Below are 17,570 nucleotides of genomic sequence, written 5' to 3' on the forward strand. Positions count from 1 at the left end.
AGCATTTCGCTACACTCGCATTAACATATGCTAACCATGTGTTTGTGACAAATACATTTGATTTGATGATGAGTTTCAATGCATTGTCTCGAAAGAGGCGAAGTGGTAGGAACCGGTGGAGATGAGGATCATAGTTAGCAAATCACTGTTGTTATCACATTCTCCCGCACAAAATATGAATTTGAAAGGGTAAGGACATGATTGGTTTTACAATAGGTACACTATTTGCAACCAATGTTCGCGAAATCTAGGCATCCAGAGCTTTGCTAGGCGTCAATTTGAGTACTTCACGCTATCCGGTTTGAACACCCGGTTACTGAACGTCTTGACCTCAATTCTTTCTGGTACATTTACACAGCAGTAGCTGACCAATAGTATTTGCATTCCACTCAAATTCGGATATAACATGTATTTGTAACACATTTAGTGTAGGCGAAGCGGTAGATATGTGCCCACATTTGGCTTCGCTGTCCTCTCCATCTACTCTTCCACCGGCAAACCGGGTTGTGGCATCTTCCTCTTGGCCGGTCGAGCACTTCAATGTTAGCGTCTGTGGCACTACTAGTACTACCACCACCGAATAAGTCGGTTCGTTTTTTTACATTCACTTGCTTTTGAGTGAAGACTTTTGACTCTTTAGTCTCTTAACTTGTCAGCCCCACCCTCACATTTTTTCCCTTTTCTATTGTAGCTAGTTTTCGAGCTGTCAGTGTCAATGTAAGCGAGACAAAAGGGGCTAAGGTCTGGGGAAAAGGGGAAGGGTTGGCCAGTGTCGCTCAACTTTCTGCCAACTTGATTAATACATCTCTATATATTTTACTACTAAAGGCGGCCCAGAGGTTGACTGGCCCACCGGGAATTCTCCTGGGGCTCAGTCCGCTACTGCTTGGTACCTAGCTAGCTTCATCTGCCTAGCGAGGCACGACGGACCGGGTTGTGAAGCTGGCCACAATAAGAATAAGGCTCAAGTGGAATTTGCTGTTTCCCTTCAAAATAAAAGTATTGTAACGACCCTGCGTTTACTAGCGCGGATATCGACTCCGCAGTATGCTTTTGGGGCACAGTCGATTGCGCGCTGGACTTCGAGCTAGAAGGTCGAGAGTTGGAGGCCTGCTCCCTGCCCGTTTCATTACAGTAAGTAATTTACAGTGATGCAAATATTAGAATTATGCGACACTTATTTTGAACGCTAACCGCACAGTCCACTATTGTGTCTAATCCTTATTGTGGCTAGTTTCACAGATGGGTCAGACGCCCATTAATCAAATAACAGTCTTCTAAAATAACCCAAATTTACATGACACTTAGCTAACTAAAGCTACTGAAACAGATGTAGTTTTGCTGTGTATTTGGGAAAGAACATTTTTTTTGCAACACATCCACTTTTCTAGCTTTTTCTTTTACGACAAGCACTGTCCAGAGCTTGGGGAAGGGCAGGTGCGCGAGACAACTTTACAAGCATCATAGCATACGTATCGATGAATCGTTGTGAAATGAAATACGAGTGATAATTTACGTAGTTACTCTAATGAACGTGTTAAATTACTATGTGACGTGCAGTCATAGTCAAGGTCCTGATGATTGGTTCTTTGGTCAACAAGTGTTAGTAACACGCAAACTGAGTTCCATAGAAGTCCTGTTTGAGGATGAAACGACTCTACGAAACACCAAGTAAGTACAATAAATAGGTTTTAATTATGTTTTACTTGCAATGGGGACATTCATAAATGCCAGAAAATTAACTTATTGGTTAGTGCGGTGTGTGTAACCTTTAACTAGGCAATTCAGTTAAGAACAAATTCTTATTTACAATGACAGCCCGAATGATGCTGGGCCAATTGTGCGTTGCCCTATGGGAGTCACAATCACGGCGGGATGTGATACAGCCTGGATTCAAACAAGAGACTGTAGTGATGCCTCATGCACTGAGATGCAGTGCCTTAGACCGCTGCGTCTGTTTTAACTACACTAGAAGACTTTAAAAAAAAAAGCCAAATGTTAAAAATCCGTATCGTTTTTTTGGCAAGGAAAATAACGTTAATAAATCACTACATGGACCAGGAGTTGACATAGCGAATAACATCCCTCACCAAGGTTGGCCACCAATACCTCTTGGAGATGGAGTACTACGAGTAAAACCTGGATATCCAGAGACAACGTCACTCCTTGCGGGCGGTTCTGGTTGCCTAGAAAGGAGACAGCTTCCTGATGAAATTGTCACTGCTCTGCCTTGACAAATAGTTGGTTGGCCAGGAGATCTTCCAGGACTACGCGATGTGATCCTCCAAGGTAGCCAAGTAGAAGAGGATGTTGTCGATAGACATCCACCTGGCATCCGAGCATGTCCCGTAACACCTCGTTGGCGAATGCCTGGAACACTGACGGCGCATTGGCTAAGCCAAAAGGCATCAGAGTGACCAGACATCATGCTGAAAGCAGTCTTCCATTCATCCCTCTCCCAGATGAGATCGTATGCACTCCGCAGAGATCCAATTTGATAAAGAACGCGGCCTGCGGAGCTGTTCGATAGCTGCCGGCACCAACGGGAGTGTAACGGGACTTGGTGAGCCACCACACTAGCAGGAGAGGTAGATGTGTGGATGAAACTGTGATGGCTCGCTTCACGGATGTAATTCTGCATGGCCTTAGCCACAGACAGTATAGATGCGTCTGCGCAGAGTCCGCAAGCAATTCAATGGCACAGTCCCAGGGACGATGAGGGAGACTAGTGGCGCGGGTTTTGGGAACCAACTCCCACAGGTCTTTGTATACCTCCAGGATGTTGGGCTAAAAGGCAACCACAGGACTAAACCGACATGGAATGGGAAAGCAGGTCATCCAGCAGTCGGGTGCCCAGTCCGTGATTGTAATCCTCCACTAATGAAGGGAAAGTTCTCATGGACTCCACGGTGAGTGGTCCCAGATCCTAGTAGATGCACCGATCATCAAGGGCTTGAACTGGAAACAGAGGAGAGCAGGTATGAGGTGACGTTCAGAGAGGGACTGTAGTCAATAAAGAGCCCCAGGGCACCGGAATCCACAAGCACTGTATTTTTAAAATACATTTATTTAACTAGGCAAGTCAGTGTAGAACAAATACTTATTTTCAATGACTACCTACACCGGCCAAACACAGACGACGCTGGGCCAATTGTGCGCCGCCCTATGGGACTACCAATCACGGCCAGTTGTGATACAGCCTGGATTCGAATCAGGGTCTGTAGTGACATTTCTAGCACTGAGATGCAGTGCCATAGACTGCTGCGCCACTCGGGAGCCCTCTAGAAACATGAGGGTCAGCCAACTAGTGTGATCGACACAAAAAAGTTTGGTAGATAGCTATGAAAATTGACAACTCACCTCTGCCCCAGGAGGTGGAAGATCACATGACCGTCCCTCTGCTCTCGTGGATCCCAAGTAAAAACATACCGGACACTGCTAAACTCCCCTTAACGACAACAGGGACAGAGCCCCAGCAGTTTCTGTCACTATGCCGCAGGGAGGCGTGTGACCCCTACCTCCAAGGGTTCAGGCTCTGATACAGAGTGGTCACTAAGGGAAGGACAGAAGCAATTGTACCGACGCTCCCAAAGTTAATTAACCAGACTGATGGCTATCGCAATGAGTGCAGCCAAGGAGGTTGTCATCCCGACATGCAAGTTCCATCTGGACCTCCTCATGCAGTCCTCTTCTGAAAAGCATACAGAGCACTGGCTCATGCCATCTGCTGAATGTTGCTACTGTCTGGAAGGTGAGCGTGTACTCAGCAGCAGTCTTGGCATCCCACCATAGTTGGAGTAGGCACTCATCACCTCTGCCCTCCGGTGGATGAGCGAAGATAACTGTGAACACTGCCATGAACCCCACCATGAACCCCTCATAAGAAGCCAGCTCTTCTTCTCTCCCAGATAGCCGTAGCCTACACCCACCCAGGCATCACTGACCTGGGCAGACTGTTGGATGGGCTGGCTCAACTGGTGGTAGAGTGTCATCCACTAGTATCCTCTCAGGTATGTTCGAGATGTTGAAGACCACAAAGAACCTCTTCCATAGCCATCGCCAGTTGCATCAGCTAGTCGCGGTGTTGACAAAGTAGTTATCATTGTTTGTCAAACATCAGGGAGATGGCCTGATTTTCTGCTGCTTCCCTTTGTTGAGGAAGTATTCTGTAACAGAGACACTGGGAGTCAAGAAGCAGGTGGTGAGTTTAATAATGCCGTGACCATTGCACAATACAAACCAAGAATACCATCTGGAAATGAAACACATAACCAATAGTGCCTGGGGGAACAACACTAAGGGAGTGACAGATATAGGGGAGGTAATCAGTGAAGTGATGGAGACCAGGTGTGTTTCATGATGAGGCTCAGGTGACCGTAACAATGGTGCCAGGTGTGCGTAATGATGGATGTCAAAGCCTGTGATTAGTAAACCACCCGGAGAGGGGGAGCGGGAGAAGACGTGACAATGCTTTTTGGCCCTAAACAGAGAGTACACAGTGGCAGAATACCTGACCACTGTGACTGATCCAAAATCATGGAAATCTTTGACTATGTGCAAGAGACACATATTTCCCTCATTACACAGACCCACAAAGAATATGAAAACAAATTCAATTTTGATAAACTCCCATATCTATTGTGTGAAATACCACAGTGTGCAATCACAGCAGCAAGATTTGTGACCTGTTGCCACAAGAGAAGGACAACCAGTGAATAACAAACCCCAATTGTAAATACAACCTGTTTGTTTATTGAATTTTTTGTTTATTTTACTTCTGTTCATCTATTTCACTTGCTTTGGCAATGTAAACATGTTTCACATGCCAATAAAGCCCTTAAAATTGAAATTGAATTGAATTGAGAGAGCCCAGGGGCTCCAACAGTTTTTGAGATGTTTTTGAGATGAGGAAGACTGTTTCAGGCCAACCAGAGTTACTCCTAACAATACATTGCTTATCTTTATAGAAAATATTATGATAGAAAATTAACTAATTAGCCTCATGAATGTCTATATTTGTATACCAGACGTAGTAACCATCTCACATAAAGAAATGCATGTCGGTGTGTGCTTATGTCAAATCAAATCAAATTGATTTATATAGCCCTTCGTACATCAGCTGATATCTCAAAGTGCTGTACAGAAACCCAGCCTAAAACCCCAAACAGCAAGCATTGCAGGTGTAGAAGCACCTGTCTATCTAGCTCTCTGGGGTTAGGCCTAAGCTTCTCTTCTTTCAAATAGGCTGTATATATTTTTTTTAAATTAAAATGTTAATATTATACAGTGGACACCGTAGCCCCGATACATGTAGTGCTCAAATTTCTGACAGCTGAACCGTGAGGTGGAAAATGTTTTTTTTTTGGAAAGTAGAATAAAAACCAAAAATAGGCTATAAGGTGTGCTGCACATCGAAACACAAGGAATAGTGGTTTTGTCATTTGTTATAGACTGTTTTTAACGAAACGAAAATGTGGCTCATTTGGCCAAAATCTTCCCTGTCATGTTGTCCCGGCGCTAAAGTGTCCGAAACGAAACTCTGAAATATTGTTTTTAAGAAGATTTTACAATATTCTCATGAAAATCTGTCGTCAATTGGATGGAAACCTAGCTAGTGCGCTAGTCCAGTGTCACTTTGATCATGTATGCACATCATGGTTCACCAGCAGCCCCAAACATCTAAAGAATAAACTACCAGCCAAACAATCTTGTAACAATCTTGTTAAAAATAGGGACCAAAATGGAAATAAGTCCCCGACTATATTGTGCAATACCGGTCACTTTTACAAATCTTTGCTTAAATGTATTTTTTTAAATGATCCAATCAATCAATCCAAACTGTGCAGAAGCTAAAATGTTATGCTAGATCAGCGTCCAGTGTTTTAGTAGAAAACGTGTTCTCTTTGAGATTAAAGTTTTTTTTATGAATCATTCTAGCACATATGACAACCATAAGGACCGTTATTGTATAAACCGTTTGGATGAGGACCAGGATTTTATGGCCCAGACCCCGTTTGGAAAACGCTACGTTGTATAATCATGAACTTATATGTATACATGTTTTCTGTAAAACATATAGAAATAGCGATACATGTAGATTATAAATACATTGCTTACTTTAAAGCAATATGGACCCTTTGTAAACTAGCTATTTCTTGCACTGCAAAAAAAAAATTATCGGTTTTGTGGCGCCCACCTATGTTCCTGTGTTCAACTAGTAATGCCTGGTGAGCTGTGGCTGGTCTGGCCAGCTGGCTAATGTTTTGGAGAACATAGCTAATAGCTAGCCTAGCTACACTGCTTAGCTTGTTAACGACAGTTGGTCAACACAATATACAAACATCGGAGAAAATATACGAGATAGTTTCAGTTGCTAGTAAAAGTCGAATATATGTAACTTGCTAAGTCGACAAGAACATTCCAACCGTAGCAGTGGGAAAAGGTAGGGACATGGTCGAGTATCGCTAACGTTAGCTAGTTGTGTTAGGCCAATGCAATGTCTTGATGGGGTTGGTTGTCAACGCCAGTTCTTGCTTGAGTTGGACAAACGCTGGCATGTTAGCGAGCTAGTTAGTTAATTGGGAGACCGGTAGCTACAGATTGTAACACAAGATAATGTGATTTAACCGAAAAATATACTGGTAGTTACAGGCCTGGTTGTACAAAACGTTGTCAGATTTTTCAACTAATAACTAACCTGTTATTGGCGATACTATCTTCGTCCTCCAGTATAATGGCCCACATTTGTTGGGTTAACTAGCATTTTTAAGTTTAATGACAGCCTGTTTTCGTTGTGGTTCTCTGTATTTCGGTTGTTCTTCCTGAACCCACACCACTACAGTTGTTTTGCCATTAACGTTATAATTGTGTAAAACTAACATATGTTCATTATTCATGCCACTTGTGGCAACATTTTCATCAGCACCTCATGGCTGTTAACAAATGAGAACTGCAGTGCATTAGGTAACTAATAATAAACATTTTTCTTTTAGCTAGCTAGTTAGCTACAAACATGGTTATGTCATCAACAGCTGGATTTCATCATGCAAGGTAAAGGTGTAGACTACAAGCTAGCCACAGACACACTTTCATATGGCTTTTGCTTAGACCCTTTGGTGACTGAGACCAACAAACACCAGTGTGAAGGAGAGGAATGAAGGCCTGATCTTTGAGATGACTGTCTACCCAAAGAATTCGGTGCGGATCTTATCTGCCCGGGAGCGTGGGGCCCGTGGCCTTGGTTCCCAGCGCCTCCTGCAACAGCTTGTTGAGGAGAAGACCCGGCGGATGAAATGGCAGAGTCAGGTAAGGAGCATCCTTGGTGAGGCATGGATGGAAATCGTGCAATGTAACAAGTTTAACTGACATGAGTGGGTGCTTTTTTTATGTGCTCTTATTTTATTTTCCTCAGAAAGTGGAGTTGCCGGACAGCCCTCGTTCTACCTTCCTGTTGGCTTTTAGCCCGGACAGGTCAGAATGTCATCCAATAAAATGTTGTAAACATTTTTTGTCTGGAGGAGATAGAAAGACACCAAGACTGGAAGATTGTATGTTAACTGTTAATGTTTTCCCTTCATATAGGACCTTAATTGCCTCCACTCATGTCAACCACAACATTTATATCACCGAGATTAAGACAGGAAAGTGTGTTCACTCTCTGGTGGGCCATCGCCGCACTCCTTGGTGTCTGACCTTTCACCCTACCATCCCTGGTTTGGTGGCTTCGGGATGTCTGGATGGAGAGGTTCGCATCTGGGACCTGCATGTGAGTGGCTGTCATCTTCTCATGCAAAGGAACCTCGGGGACTACATGTGCTACAATAGACTTAATTAGACGACTCATCTTTGGGATATTCTCCTAGACTCCTCCGTGAACTGGAAACTGATATGTGGTTGAGGACGGTGTCAATTAATTAGTAGGCGCATGGAGGAGTTTGCTCACTTCCTTGATACACAAGAGTATTCCACTCAGCGGCTAGTGCAGAAGTGTTTTAAAATCTACCACACCCCCTTTGAATCAGCTATTTTCTCAAAGGAGAAAGCATGCACACCTTTAAAAAGGATACGCCACTTATTATTTCATCTGCAAAATGTCTTCCACAACTAGCTATATTTGTTTTTATCACTCTACACATTTATTTTGGGATTTCACCCCTGTAAATGTAATTTGCCTTATGGAGCGGAGAGTCTTATTTCATACAAGCTCATTTGTTTATTCTCGCTGCCGCTCCTCCATTACCTTTGAACTTTTTCAAAAGCAGGACAGATGAGTTGAGTAAAACCAATTGAGAATCTCTCATTTTCTGGCCCATTATGGCACATGTAAGAGCACGGGTAGCGCCATTGAGGCCATCTCCATTTTGAAGTAGTCTATTTTCATTTTTTTTTGTGTTTGAAAATAGCATACAGCGTATATTGGTGTTTTACCGCCACCTGCAGTGCAGGAGTCCTGAACCAAATCTTGTCATTCATTTATTGTGGCCACAAGATGGCGGTGATACAGCTTAAAGCCATTTACAAACCAGGTAACCCAATTTGAAGAAGAAGCCAATGCTCTGAGCATTGGCTGATCCCTCCCAACCCTTATGAATCCCCATCCAGTTGACTACTTTAAAATGGTGAAAGCCCTCGATAGAGTACCACAATATGAGTCATAATACCCATAAAACCTAGAGGTCAAACAGGGAAATGGTTTCAATTTCTTTTTCACCATTTCATTTTTCCTATAGGGGATTTTAGAAACACTTAAAATAAGGGATGTTTTGTTTTTGTTTGCTTTTCCCGGTGTGATGTTTTGATAACTGTAAATCTCTCAAGGACAAAGTGGCTTGTATCAATATATTCGCCTGTATTTATCCCACAAAAATGTAATGCTAATGTGGCTATCATAAAGAACTACAAATGTTATGATGATCTGGACTAGACTGATGAATCGAGGCAAAGGTAAGAATCTCTGGATTAACTATCTAATATTAGCTAAATCTAGTAATGAATAAATTGGTAAGATTTCTTTCAATTGACAATTCTGTGAACAACTTTTAAGTTGTCATAATACCTGTTAGCAAAGATGTCCGCTAGAGATAATGTGCAGGAGCTTGCAGGGATTTGTAGTTTTGCATGATGTCTACTTTGATGCTAATTAGCATTTTCAAATCTGAGCATAAATGGAGCAGAATATATTGATAGAAGTTACCCTGTCTGAGAGCGATTTACACGGTTATCAAAATGTCACACTAGGTACGCCTACACGAATCACAGCCCTTTAAGTGTTTCTAAAATTCCCTATGGTCAAAATTAATGGTGGAAAAACTTCAGGAACCATTTCCATGTTTGACTACTAGGTTTTATGGGTACTATCTGACACCTCCACTGTGAGGCTCTATGGCAGTGTCCATGCAAAAATGGGTTATATCCAACTAGAGATCTCTAACTATCTCTGTGTGTGGCGCTGGTGTAGGTAACCATGTCCTCTCTTGCATCACAAGTTTTATTCCTTACCAATCGATTTCTGTGCATTCTCTTAAAAATAGTTGGATGACATTCTGGGTTTTTGTGCATGTGCATAATATTGACACTAATCTTCTTCTTTTGAACATTGTGTGGCCCCTCTGATGCCCAGGGTGGCAGTGAGAGCTGGTTCACTGAGAGCAATGTGGCCATTGCCTCCCTGGCCTTTCACCCTACTGCCCAGCTCCTTCTCATAGCAACAAACAATGAGGTTCACTTCTGGGACTGGAGTAGGAGGGAGCCATTTGCCCTGGTCAAGACTGCCAGCGAGACAGAGAGAGTCAGGTCTGACAAAAGCTCCACCTTCTTGATCTCCCTATCATTTCCACAGTGTTCGATTACTTGACTTGTTGAAACTTTGCTGCAATATCTGAATTTGGAAACCGAGTCAAAGCAAAACGTAGCTAATGACACATGCAAATGCTCTGTTGCAGACTGGTGAGGTTTGACCCACTGGGTCATTACCTGTTGACCGCTATAGTGAATCCCTCTAACCAACAGGTGAGACTGTTTAATACTTTACATTATTTAAGGTCAGTTGCATCATATCAAGAACATTGTGTTCCTGTTGTGTGCTTTTCAGCAGAGTGATGATGACTCGGAGGTCCCCATGGATAGCGTGGAGATGCCCCACTTTCGCCATCGATCCTTCCTACAGTCCCAACCTGTCCGCCGTACACCCATTCTCCACAACTTCCTGCACATCCTGTCATCGAGGAACTCCGGCTCACAGTCTGAGGAACAGCATCCTCCTGCACCCGCTGCCAATAGTGCTGCTGACTCTCCTAGTCTTCCCTCTGGACATTATTCTGCCCTGCGTAATCGCTCCCGACCCCCCTACCAGGGTTGTGTGCAACACCTTGGTATGGTTTGCTTCTGCAGTCGGTGCTCTGCCACCCGAGCCCCTTCACCATCTGGAGAGGACCCCTCTGACCCTGAGAGCCTGGAGGCCCAGTCTCATGCCTCCACCTTCTCCTCTGCTCGCACTGAGCCCCGGCAGCCCTCTGAGCCTCGCTCCTCACACCGTCCCTCTGCCTTCAGCAGTGTGTACGGCAGTGCTAGAGGACACTCTTTACGCACTCCATCTTCAGGCCCTGGCCAGCGCAGCATCCCAGGCCTTATAACCAACCAGGGCCACCAGCAGCCAGGCCTGGAGTGCTCTGGGCGACTGGCAGGAGCAGACTGGATGGGCAGCATGCTCAACATGCGGCCTGAGCGTAGTGGGGGTGTTGGGGTATCTCCACCCAGGACTAGTGCATCCTCTGTCAACCTGCTGTCTGTGCTGAGGCAGCAGGAGGGCTCCTTTCAGTCGCCTGTCTACACCTCTACCACAGAGGGAGGAAGCTTGCCCCCAGCAGTAGTGAGCCCTCACACCAGTGGACACAGCTCTGTAGATGGACCCAGCACTAGTAGTGGACACCACTCTCTTGGGGAGGGAGGGAGCAACAGCCCCACCTCGATCCGTAACGTGCTGCAGTGCAACTTGAATCGCTACTTCATGGAGTATGATCGCATGCAGGAAATGGAGCAGTCAGGTGGTGCTGGTGGAGAGAGCAGCCAAGAGCAACAGACACGGGAGATGCTCAATAATAACATAGAGTGTGAGCGGCCTGTCACCCCCCATTATCAGCCCCCCAACAGCAGTGATGGTGGTTCTGGTCCCTCCCGCGGCCATATGAACCGCTGCAGGGTCTGCCACAACCTGTTCACGTTTAACCAAGGTACACAGCGCTGGGAACGCACTGGCCAGACCCCATCACAAGAGGAGGGGAGCACCTCATGGCAGCCCCCAAGCCCCAACCCTGCCTTTCACACAATGAGGCCGACGGTGCTACATGTTCCCCAGTCCTCTGACAGGAGACAGTTATTACAGCCACAGCCCAGTGCTGATGAACCTGGAGGGGACACAGCCTTCACTCACCGGGGATCCCCTAGCTCACAGAGAGAACAGGCGGTGGGGTTGGTATATAACCAGGAGACAGGCCAGTGGGAGAGAGTTTACCGACCGTCTGTCAGTCCAAGTCCAGCGGTGAATGTACCACAAGAGGCCTTAAACCAAGAAATGCCTGACGAAAACCACGATGACGATTACCTGAGAAGGTGAGAGAATCAGGTGTTAAGTTCTATGTTATCAATATTTTGTGCAATTTGTTTAAATGAAAAACATAATTGATGCATAGCTTTTTCCAATATGCTGGAAGTAGCATGAATGGCCTGGTGGCTGAACTCTGACTTTGAGGCAGTACCAGATGCAACATTCAACACATCTTATACGCTTCCAAGTCTGCCCTACCACAAGACGTACACATCATCCCAAGTCACCCCATGCTTGTCGTTAGTCTAATCATACAGGCAGACTTTGCATGTTATGCTTTTGTGCTCATTCAACTGTGCAGCTCACATCAGTATCCCAGATTGTTTTTATTTTATTAAAAAAACATTATATCCCTTAATATGGTAATATTTCCCCCTCCTTTTTAAATGCATTTTTATTTTTTGTTGATAAAAGGTGTTTTCCAAACTTGTGCAGTCATCAGGGTAATTTTGGACACGCCTTTTCATTCAAGTCTATTTCTTTATTTGTACTATTTTCTACATTGTAGAATAATAGTGAATACATCAAAACTATGAAATGACACACATGGAATCGTGTAGTAACCAAAAAAGTGTTAAACAAATAAACATTTATTTTAGATTCTTCAATGTAGCCACCCTTTGCCTTGATGACAGCTTTGCACACGCTTGGCATTCTCTCAACCAGCTTCACCTGGAATGCTTTTTCAACAGTCTTCAAGGAGTTCCCACATATGCTGAGCACTTGTTGGATGCTTTTCCTCTACTCTGGGGTCCAACTCATCCCAAACCATCTCAATTTGGTTGAGGTTGGGTGAATGAGGAGGCCAGGTCATCTGATGCAGCACTCATCACTCTCCTTCTTTGTCAAATAACCCTTACACACCCTGGAGGTGTGTTGGGTCATTATCCTGTTGAAAAACAAATGATAGTCCCACTAAGCGCAAACCAGATGGGTTGGTGTATTGCTGCTGAATGCTGTGGTAGCCATGCTGGTTAAGTGTGCCTTGAATAAAATTTAAAAAAAATACACTGACAGTGTCACCAGCAAAGCACCATCACACCACCACCTCCATGCTTCACAGTGGGAACCACACATGCCGAGATCTTCCCTTTACCTTCTTTGCGTCTCATAATGACATGGCGGTTGGAACCAAAAATCTCAAATTTACACTCATCAGACCAAAGGACAGATTTCCACCAGTAGAATGTCAATTGCTTGTGTTTCTTGGCCCAAGCAAGTGTCGTCTTATTTTTGGTGTCCTTTAGTAGTGCTTTCTTTGCAGAAATTTGAAGGCCTGATTCATACAGTCTCCTCAGAACAGTTGATGTTGAGATGTGTCTGTTACTTGAACTCTGTGAAGCATTTATTTGGCCTGCAATTTCTGAGGCTGGTAACTCTATTGAACTTATCCTCTGCAGCAGAGGTAACTCTGGGTCTTCCTTTCCTGTGGCGGTCGTCATGAGAGCTAGTTTAATCATAGCGCATGATGGTTTTTGCGACTGCACTTGAAGAAACTTTCAAAGTTCTTGACATTTTCCAGATTGACTGACCTTCATGTCTTAAAGTAACAATGGACTGTCGTTTCTCTTTGCTTATTTGAGCTATTCTTGCCATAATATGGACTTGGTCTTTTACCAAATAGGGCTATCTTCTGCATACCAACCCTACCACCCCCACAACACAATTGATTCGCTCAAAGAAGGAAATAAATCCCACAAATTCACTTTTAACAAGGCACACCTGTTAATTGAAATGCATTCCAGGTGACTACCTCATTAAGCTGGTTGAGAGAATGCCAAGAGTGTGCAAAGCTGTTATCAAGGCAAAGGGTGGCTACTTTGAAGAATCTCAAATATAACATATTTTGATTTGTTCAACACCTTTTTTTTGGTTACTACATGATTCCATATGTGTTATTTCATAGTTTTGATGTCTTCACTATTATTCTACAATGTAGAAAATAGTACAAATAAATAAATTAATGAGTAGGTGTGTTCAAACTTTTGCCTGGTACTGTGTGTATGAAATTACTTTTGCAAGATGTCTTTTGTTAAGTTATTACACTGAAAGTCATTGCGTTACGTTTTTGCAAATAGAATACCATTCAAAAAGCCCACAAAAGGCTTTTTTTTCTCAAAACTACAAGGTCGACAATGTGTCACTTTTCATACAGTAGTTTTTTTGCGTAGAGCTTTCTTTTGGCTGATTGTGATACTTAACAAGTGGGAAGCTCAGACCTCATCTTTCTAAAAGTTTCCAAGTTGGAAATGTCAAAGTTGTGTTGAATGCAGCATTACTCTCAATCCTGTTAATGCTGAGTTCCAAGCAGGGATGCATTGGGTCTCATTTTTAGAGTCTTTGGTGTGACTCGGCCGGGGATCGACTTCCCATCATTCCAATCAAATGGTGGACACAAGCTAATTTGTAATAGACCTGTAGAAGCAGGACTGTCTCCGTGTTGCTTCAGTTTTCCACTTGGTGGCAGTATGCTACTGACTAAATATTTAGAGATGATTGCCAAGACAACTCTGCCTCTCCTGTGGCAACTACCATTGACAACTTTCTAGAATAGGAGAAGTTAGACCTAGGCTATTAGGATTGGTTTGGGAATTAGCATAGGTATTTGCTGTGAACACTTATAAAAGCTATTTAATGAACAAGCCATTGTATTTGTAGTTGCACAAACTATGAGGATATGATGGGCTCTGCAAAACACGACACAAACTCAATTCTTCCGCTGTTCTATTGTTCGCAACATAATTCAGTCGGAGACTGGTTTTATCTTCATTGATGGCAATGAAGAGTATTAAAGACATTGACGAATTTTCGAAATGCCACTTCACCCATGTGTGCTCTGGCACAACCCATCAGTTTCTGGAACCAATCAGATGGTCTAGAATGAATTTCCATTCAACAAATCGTCTGGAAGGTACTCAGATCCAGACTCATTGCGGAGAAGAAACTAACATCCTTGAGCGTGGCGTTTGGCTGGAGCAAGGATTTTGGGTACCCAGGCAAGAAAGTAATGCCTATTTTAGGAAACGGTGAAATGAAAAAAGTGAAATATTTGATATCTTAATATTTGCATAACATTTAGCTACAGTCATTGAAAACACACACGGTAATGGTTTTTTCCCCCCCTCTCATTTTCCTTCTCGCTTCAATCCCAATCCATCCTCCATGCCCTGGAAGGTTGCAATTAGCCTCTGTTTCAAGGGCAGTGTTGTGAACTTTAACAATGTGAAGTTGCCCTTCCTGCTCAACCCCTCATTATCTAGCCTAATGCTGGGGCTTGTTGTGTGGAGAGCTCTCCAGCACCCTGAGGGTGCTGCTCTACTTTGTCTGACACGAGGCCAAGGCATTGGGTTTAATCTGTAGTCCGTCAAGCGTCTGGAAAGCAAATGACCAAACTGAAGTTTGGTTTTCTGTTATGTTCACGTCTCTTTTAGATTCTAGTCTATCTCATCGACTCACAGCTTCAGGTCACCCTAGATGGAATATGTTCAAGGTTTTATGTGACTATATTAATGATATTTGATCTTTAGGCTACTTTGTGTTGTTGAGCCTACATGGGCACAATGGGTTCTTTCTCGTGTCCACATTCTGAAGTTAACCTTCTTTGGGCAAGGCATTGATATAGCAGATTAAAAGTGATTTAACAAAATGAACAGGCCTAGGCTTATATTAGGCTGTATTTATTGCAGTAATTGCTTTTTCTGTGAGGTGTTGGCTACTGTATTCTTAGACATTTTCTGACTTGTTTTGAGCCCAAATGACTAGAGCGGTTGAGGTTATAATCTAACAATTGAAAATGTAGTGCTTTTTTTACATACCAAACGTTCCTCAAAACCACTAAAGTATAAAGACCATTGTTATATTAGTTGCCTCACCATCCTCTGTATAGGAATGGCATTCAAGTCCCGGCTCAGTAAAAGACTGGACTAATTTAATGGGTTGTTACACAGGGCTGTGACATTTCACATCACTATAATTCTTTTTACTTGATGTGCTGCCGATAATGGGCAAATGAATGTCCCTTAGGAATTTAATGAGACTTTTTTTAATGACTAAAATGGTGGTTATAAAAGACTATCCTCCAATGAGCAAGCTGGCGAGGATGTAAATAAATGTGAATCTCAAGAAAGGGAATGCTTTGAGTGATTCCAGTAATTTGGCTATTGTATCCCTCACCGTAATGAGCATGTTGTTTTGTGACTTTGGGGTAAGGATTATGGCAGGAGGGTGGGAACTGCATGTTCTGTCTCATTAACATGTCAACCACACAATCATTTACAGACTTGTTTTAATGTTGACAATGTCGGGCTAGCTCTCCAGCCAATCACTTGAAATAGTCTGCACCGCTTATGTGCTATTTTAGAGCACGTTTTGAATCCAACTATATATATATATATATATATATATATTTTTTTTAAACATTGAAATTGTCATGTCGTGTCTCCGTTGCCACTCACATGTCCCTGAGCTTTTCTATATTCAATCTATTTCAAACGTTTCAGCTTTAATGGCCTGAATAACAACCTAAAGCCAATCTTTCTCTATGATACATCCAGTTTTATCCAAACTCAAAACTGAAAAATAAGAACTGGACTGCTGAATGCAAGTGGTGTATTGAAATGTTGGCATTGTTCATGGTCTTTGCAACATCCCTAGTGTGGGAATACTGGGTCTTGATAAAGGTTCAGAGGTAATTATACCTCTGAAAAGTAATGAGATAGGAGAGAAACAGTGTTTGGTTGCGTCAGTCTCAGCTCCTTTTTTCCCGCTGGAAAGCGGTTTAGACTAGTTGGCGATAATGAGTATGGAAAATATTTGAGCTGATTATTAAACAACTGGTACAACAACTTTGTTTGTGGTGTTTTCATTCGTGGACATGAAGATCTAACCCTCCCTTTTGCTCCGTTTCTCTTTCATAGGAGGCTTTTGGAGTCCTCTCTTATGTCGCAGTCTCGATATGACATATCTGGCTCCCGGGACCATCCTATTTATCCAGATCCTGCCAGGTGAGTCTTGTGGTCAGTGCTATTGATGTCTTACTTATAATACGTTATTTATGAGAATACAAAAAAAAGTTCCAAGCATACTAGATTAGCATGTAGCACACACTACAAGGACCAACAATAATTTGCCACTTCGATAAATGGGTGTGTCAAACATAGTCGATTTGCCCTCCGGTGGTTTGAGTAAAAAGAAATTGAAACTCTGCAGAAATGATATTGGACCTAAATTTATACAGTCTCTTCATTTTGTCTTCTGTCTAACAATCACTGAACATAAGGGACACCGTCAGGGAGCATTGACAAATTCTAAAAACAATGGATAGAGCACCATTTTATGGCAAATATTGATGCCAAGGAAATATGACACATTTTCAGGTCGGGCCTCAGTGTAGTGCTCTAACAGGTGCAGACAAGCCAGCAAACAAATGGAAAATGGTCCCACTATCAACATCATCCTTTCACTAGCCTCGTAGAGAACCAGGCTTCCCTAATCCTGAAGTCTGGCCTAAATGAGCTTAAAAGGGGTGGAGACTTGGTCTAAATCTGATGCCTCACAACACGTCAAACCAATCCAAGGCCTTGCTTGGGTGGCGCTTAAGACGCAGCACTCCCTCAACAGTCATGTGGGGAGGGTTCTTGGAATGTAACGTCCAATAAAAATGTAGCTACTGGAAGCCAGCGGACCATTCAAACCATTTCGGCTACTACAAAATTCTTCAGATCTTCAAAGGAGGCGTGACAACAACAACATTTTGGGAGGACTAACATTTCACTAACTTGTGCATACTTGTCTCTGTGTGATTCTCAGGCAACAGTATGTCATAGCATTGACATTATATACTGTAAGACAAACTAGACAGTTTAGCTTCAAGCATATGATGCTTACATGAAGTATTTGTCAAAGGTAATTTCCCTTTAACATCTGCCAGAAGGCCAACCGTGTAGCAAATATTAACTTATTCTAATGC

At 43.1% G+C, this 17,570-nt stretch overlaps 1 protein-coding gene and 1 long non-coding RNA gene across 3 annotated transcripts in view; one reads left to right on the forward strand and one right to left on the reverse strand.

The window, feature by feature from the left end:
- Positions 1 to 216: 216 nt before the first annotated feature.
- LOC121846372 lies at positions 217 to 4,270 on the reverse strand. Its single transcript, XR_006083251.1, has 2 exons — positions 3,361 to 4,270; positions 217 to 2,958 (listed from the first exon to the last, which is right to left on the reverse strand). It is a non-coding gene; the product is annotated as an uncharacterized LOC121846372 (long non-coding RNA).
- Positions 4,271 to 6,199: 1,929 nt separating this feature from the next.
- The window catches only part of LOC112249007 (activating molecule in BECN1-regulated autophagy protein 1), a 95,767-nt gene continuing 84,396 nt past the window's right edge, over positions 6,200 to 17,570 (forward strand). Inside the window, exons 1-8 of one of the 2 annotated variants that reach the window (XM_024418560.2) lie at positions 6,200 to 6,442; positions 7,108 to 7,305; positions 7,412 to 7,470; positions 7,582 to 7,765; positions 9,620 to 9,792; positions 9,942 to 10,008; positions 10,091 to 11,607; positions 16,519 to 16,605. In XM_024418560.2, the coding sequence (XP_024274328.1) occupies positions 7,174 to 7,305; positions 7,412 to 7,470; positions 7,582 to 7,765; positions 9,620 to 9,792; positions 9,942 to 10,008; positions 10,091 to 11,607; positions 16,519 to 16,605 (2,219 nt within the window). In that variant the 5' untranslated portion in view covers positions 6,200 to 6,442; positions 7,108 to 7,173. The remainder of the gene's footprint in view (positions 6,443 to 7,107; positions 7,306 to 7,411; positions 7,471 to 7,581; positions 7,766 to 9,619; positions 9,793 to 9,941; positions 10,009 to 10,090; positions 11,608 to 16,518; positions 16,606 to 17,570) is intronic. The other variant, XM_024418561.2, reaches the window with a different exon arrangement.

The sequence above is a fragment of the Oncorhynchus tshawytscha genome, linkage group LG04 (assembly GCF_018296145.1).
Source record: "Oncorhynchus tshawytscha isolate Ot180627B linkage group LG04, Otsh_v2.0, whole genome shotgun sequence".
NCBI lineage: Eukaryota > Metazoa > Chordata > Actinopteri > Salmoniformes > Salmonidae > Oncorhynchus > Oncorhynchus tshawytscha.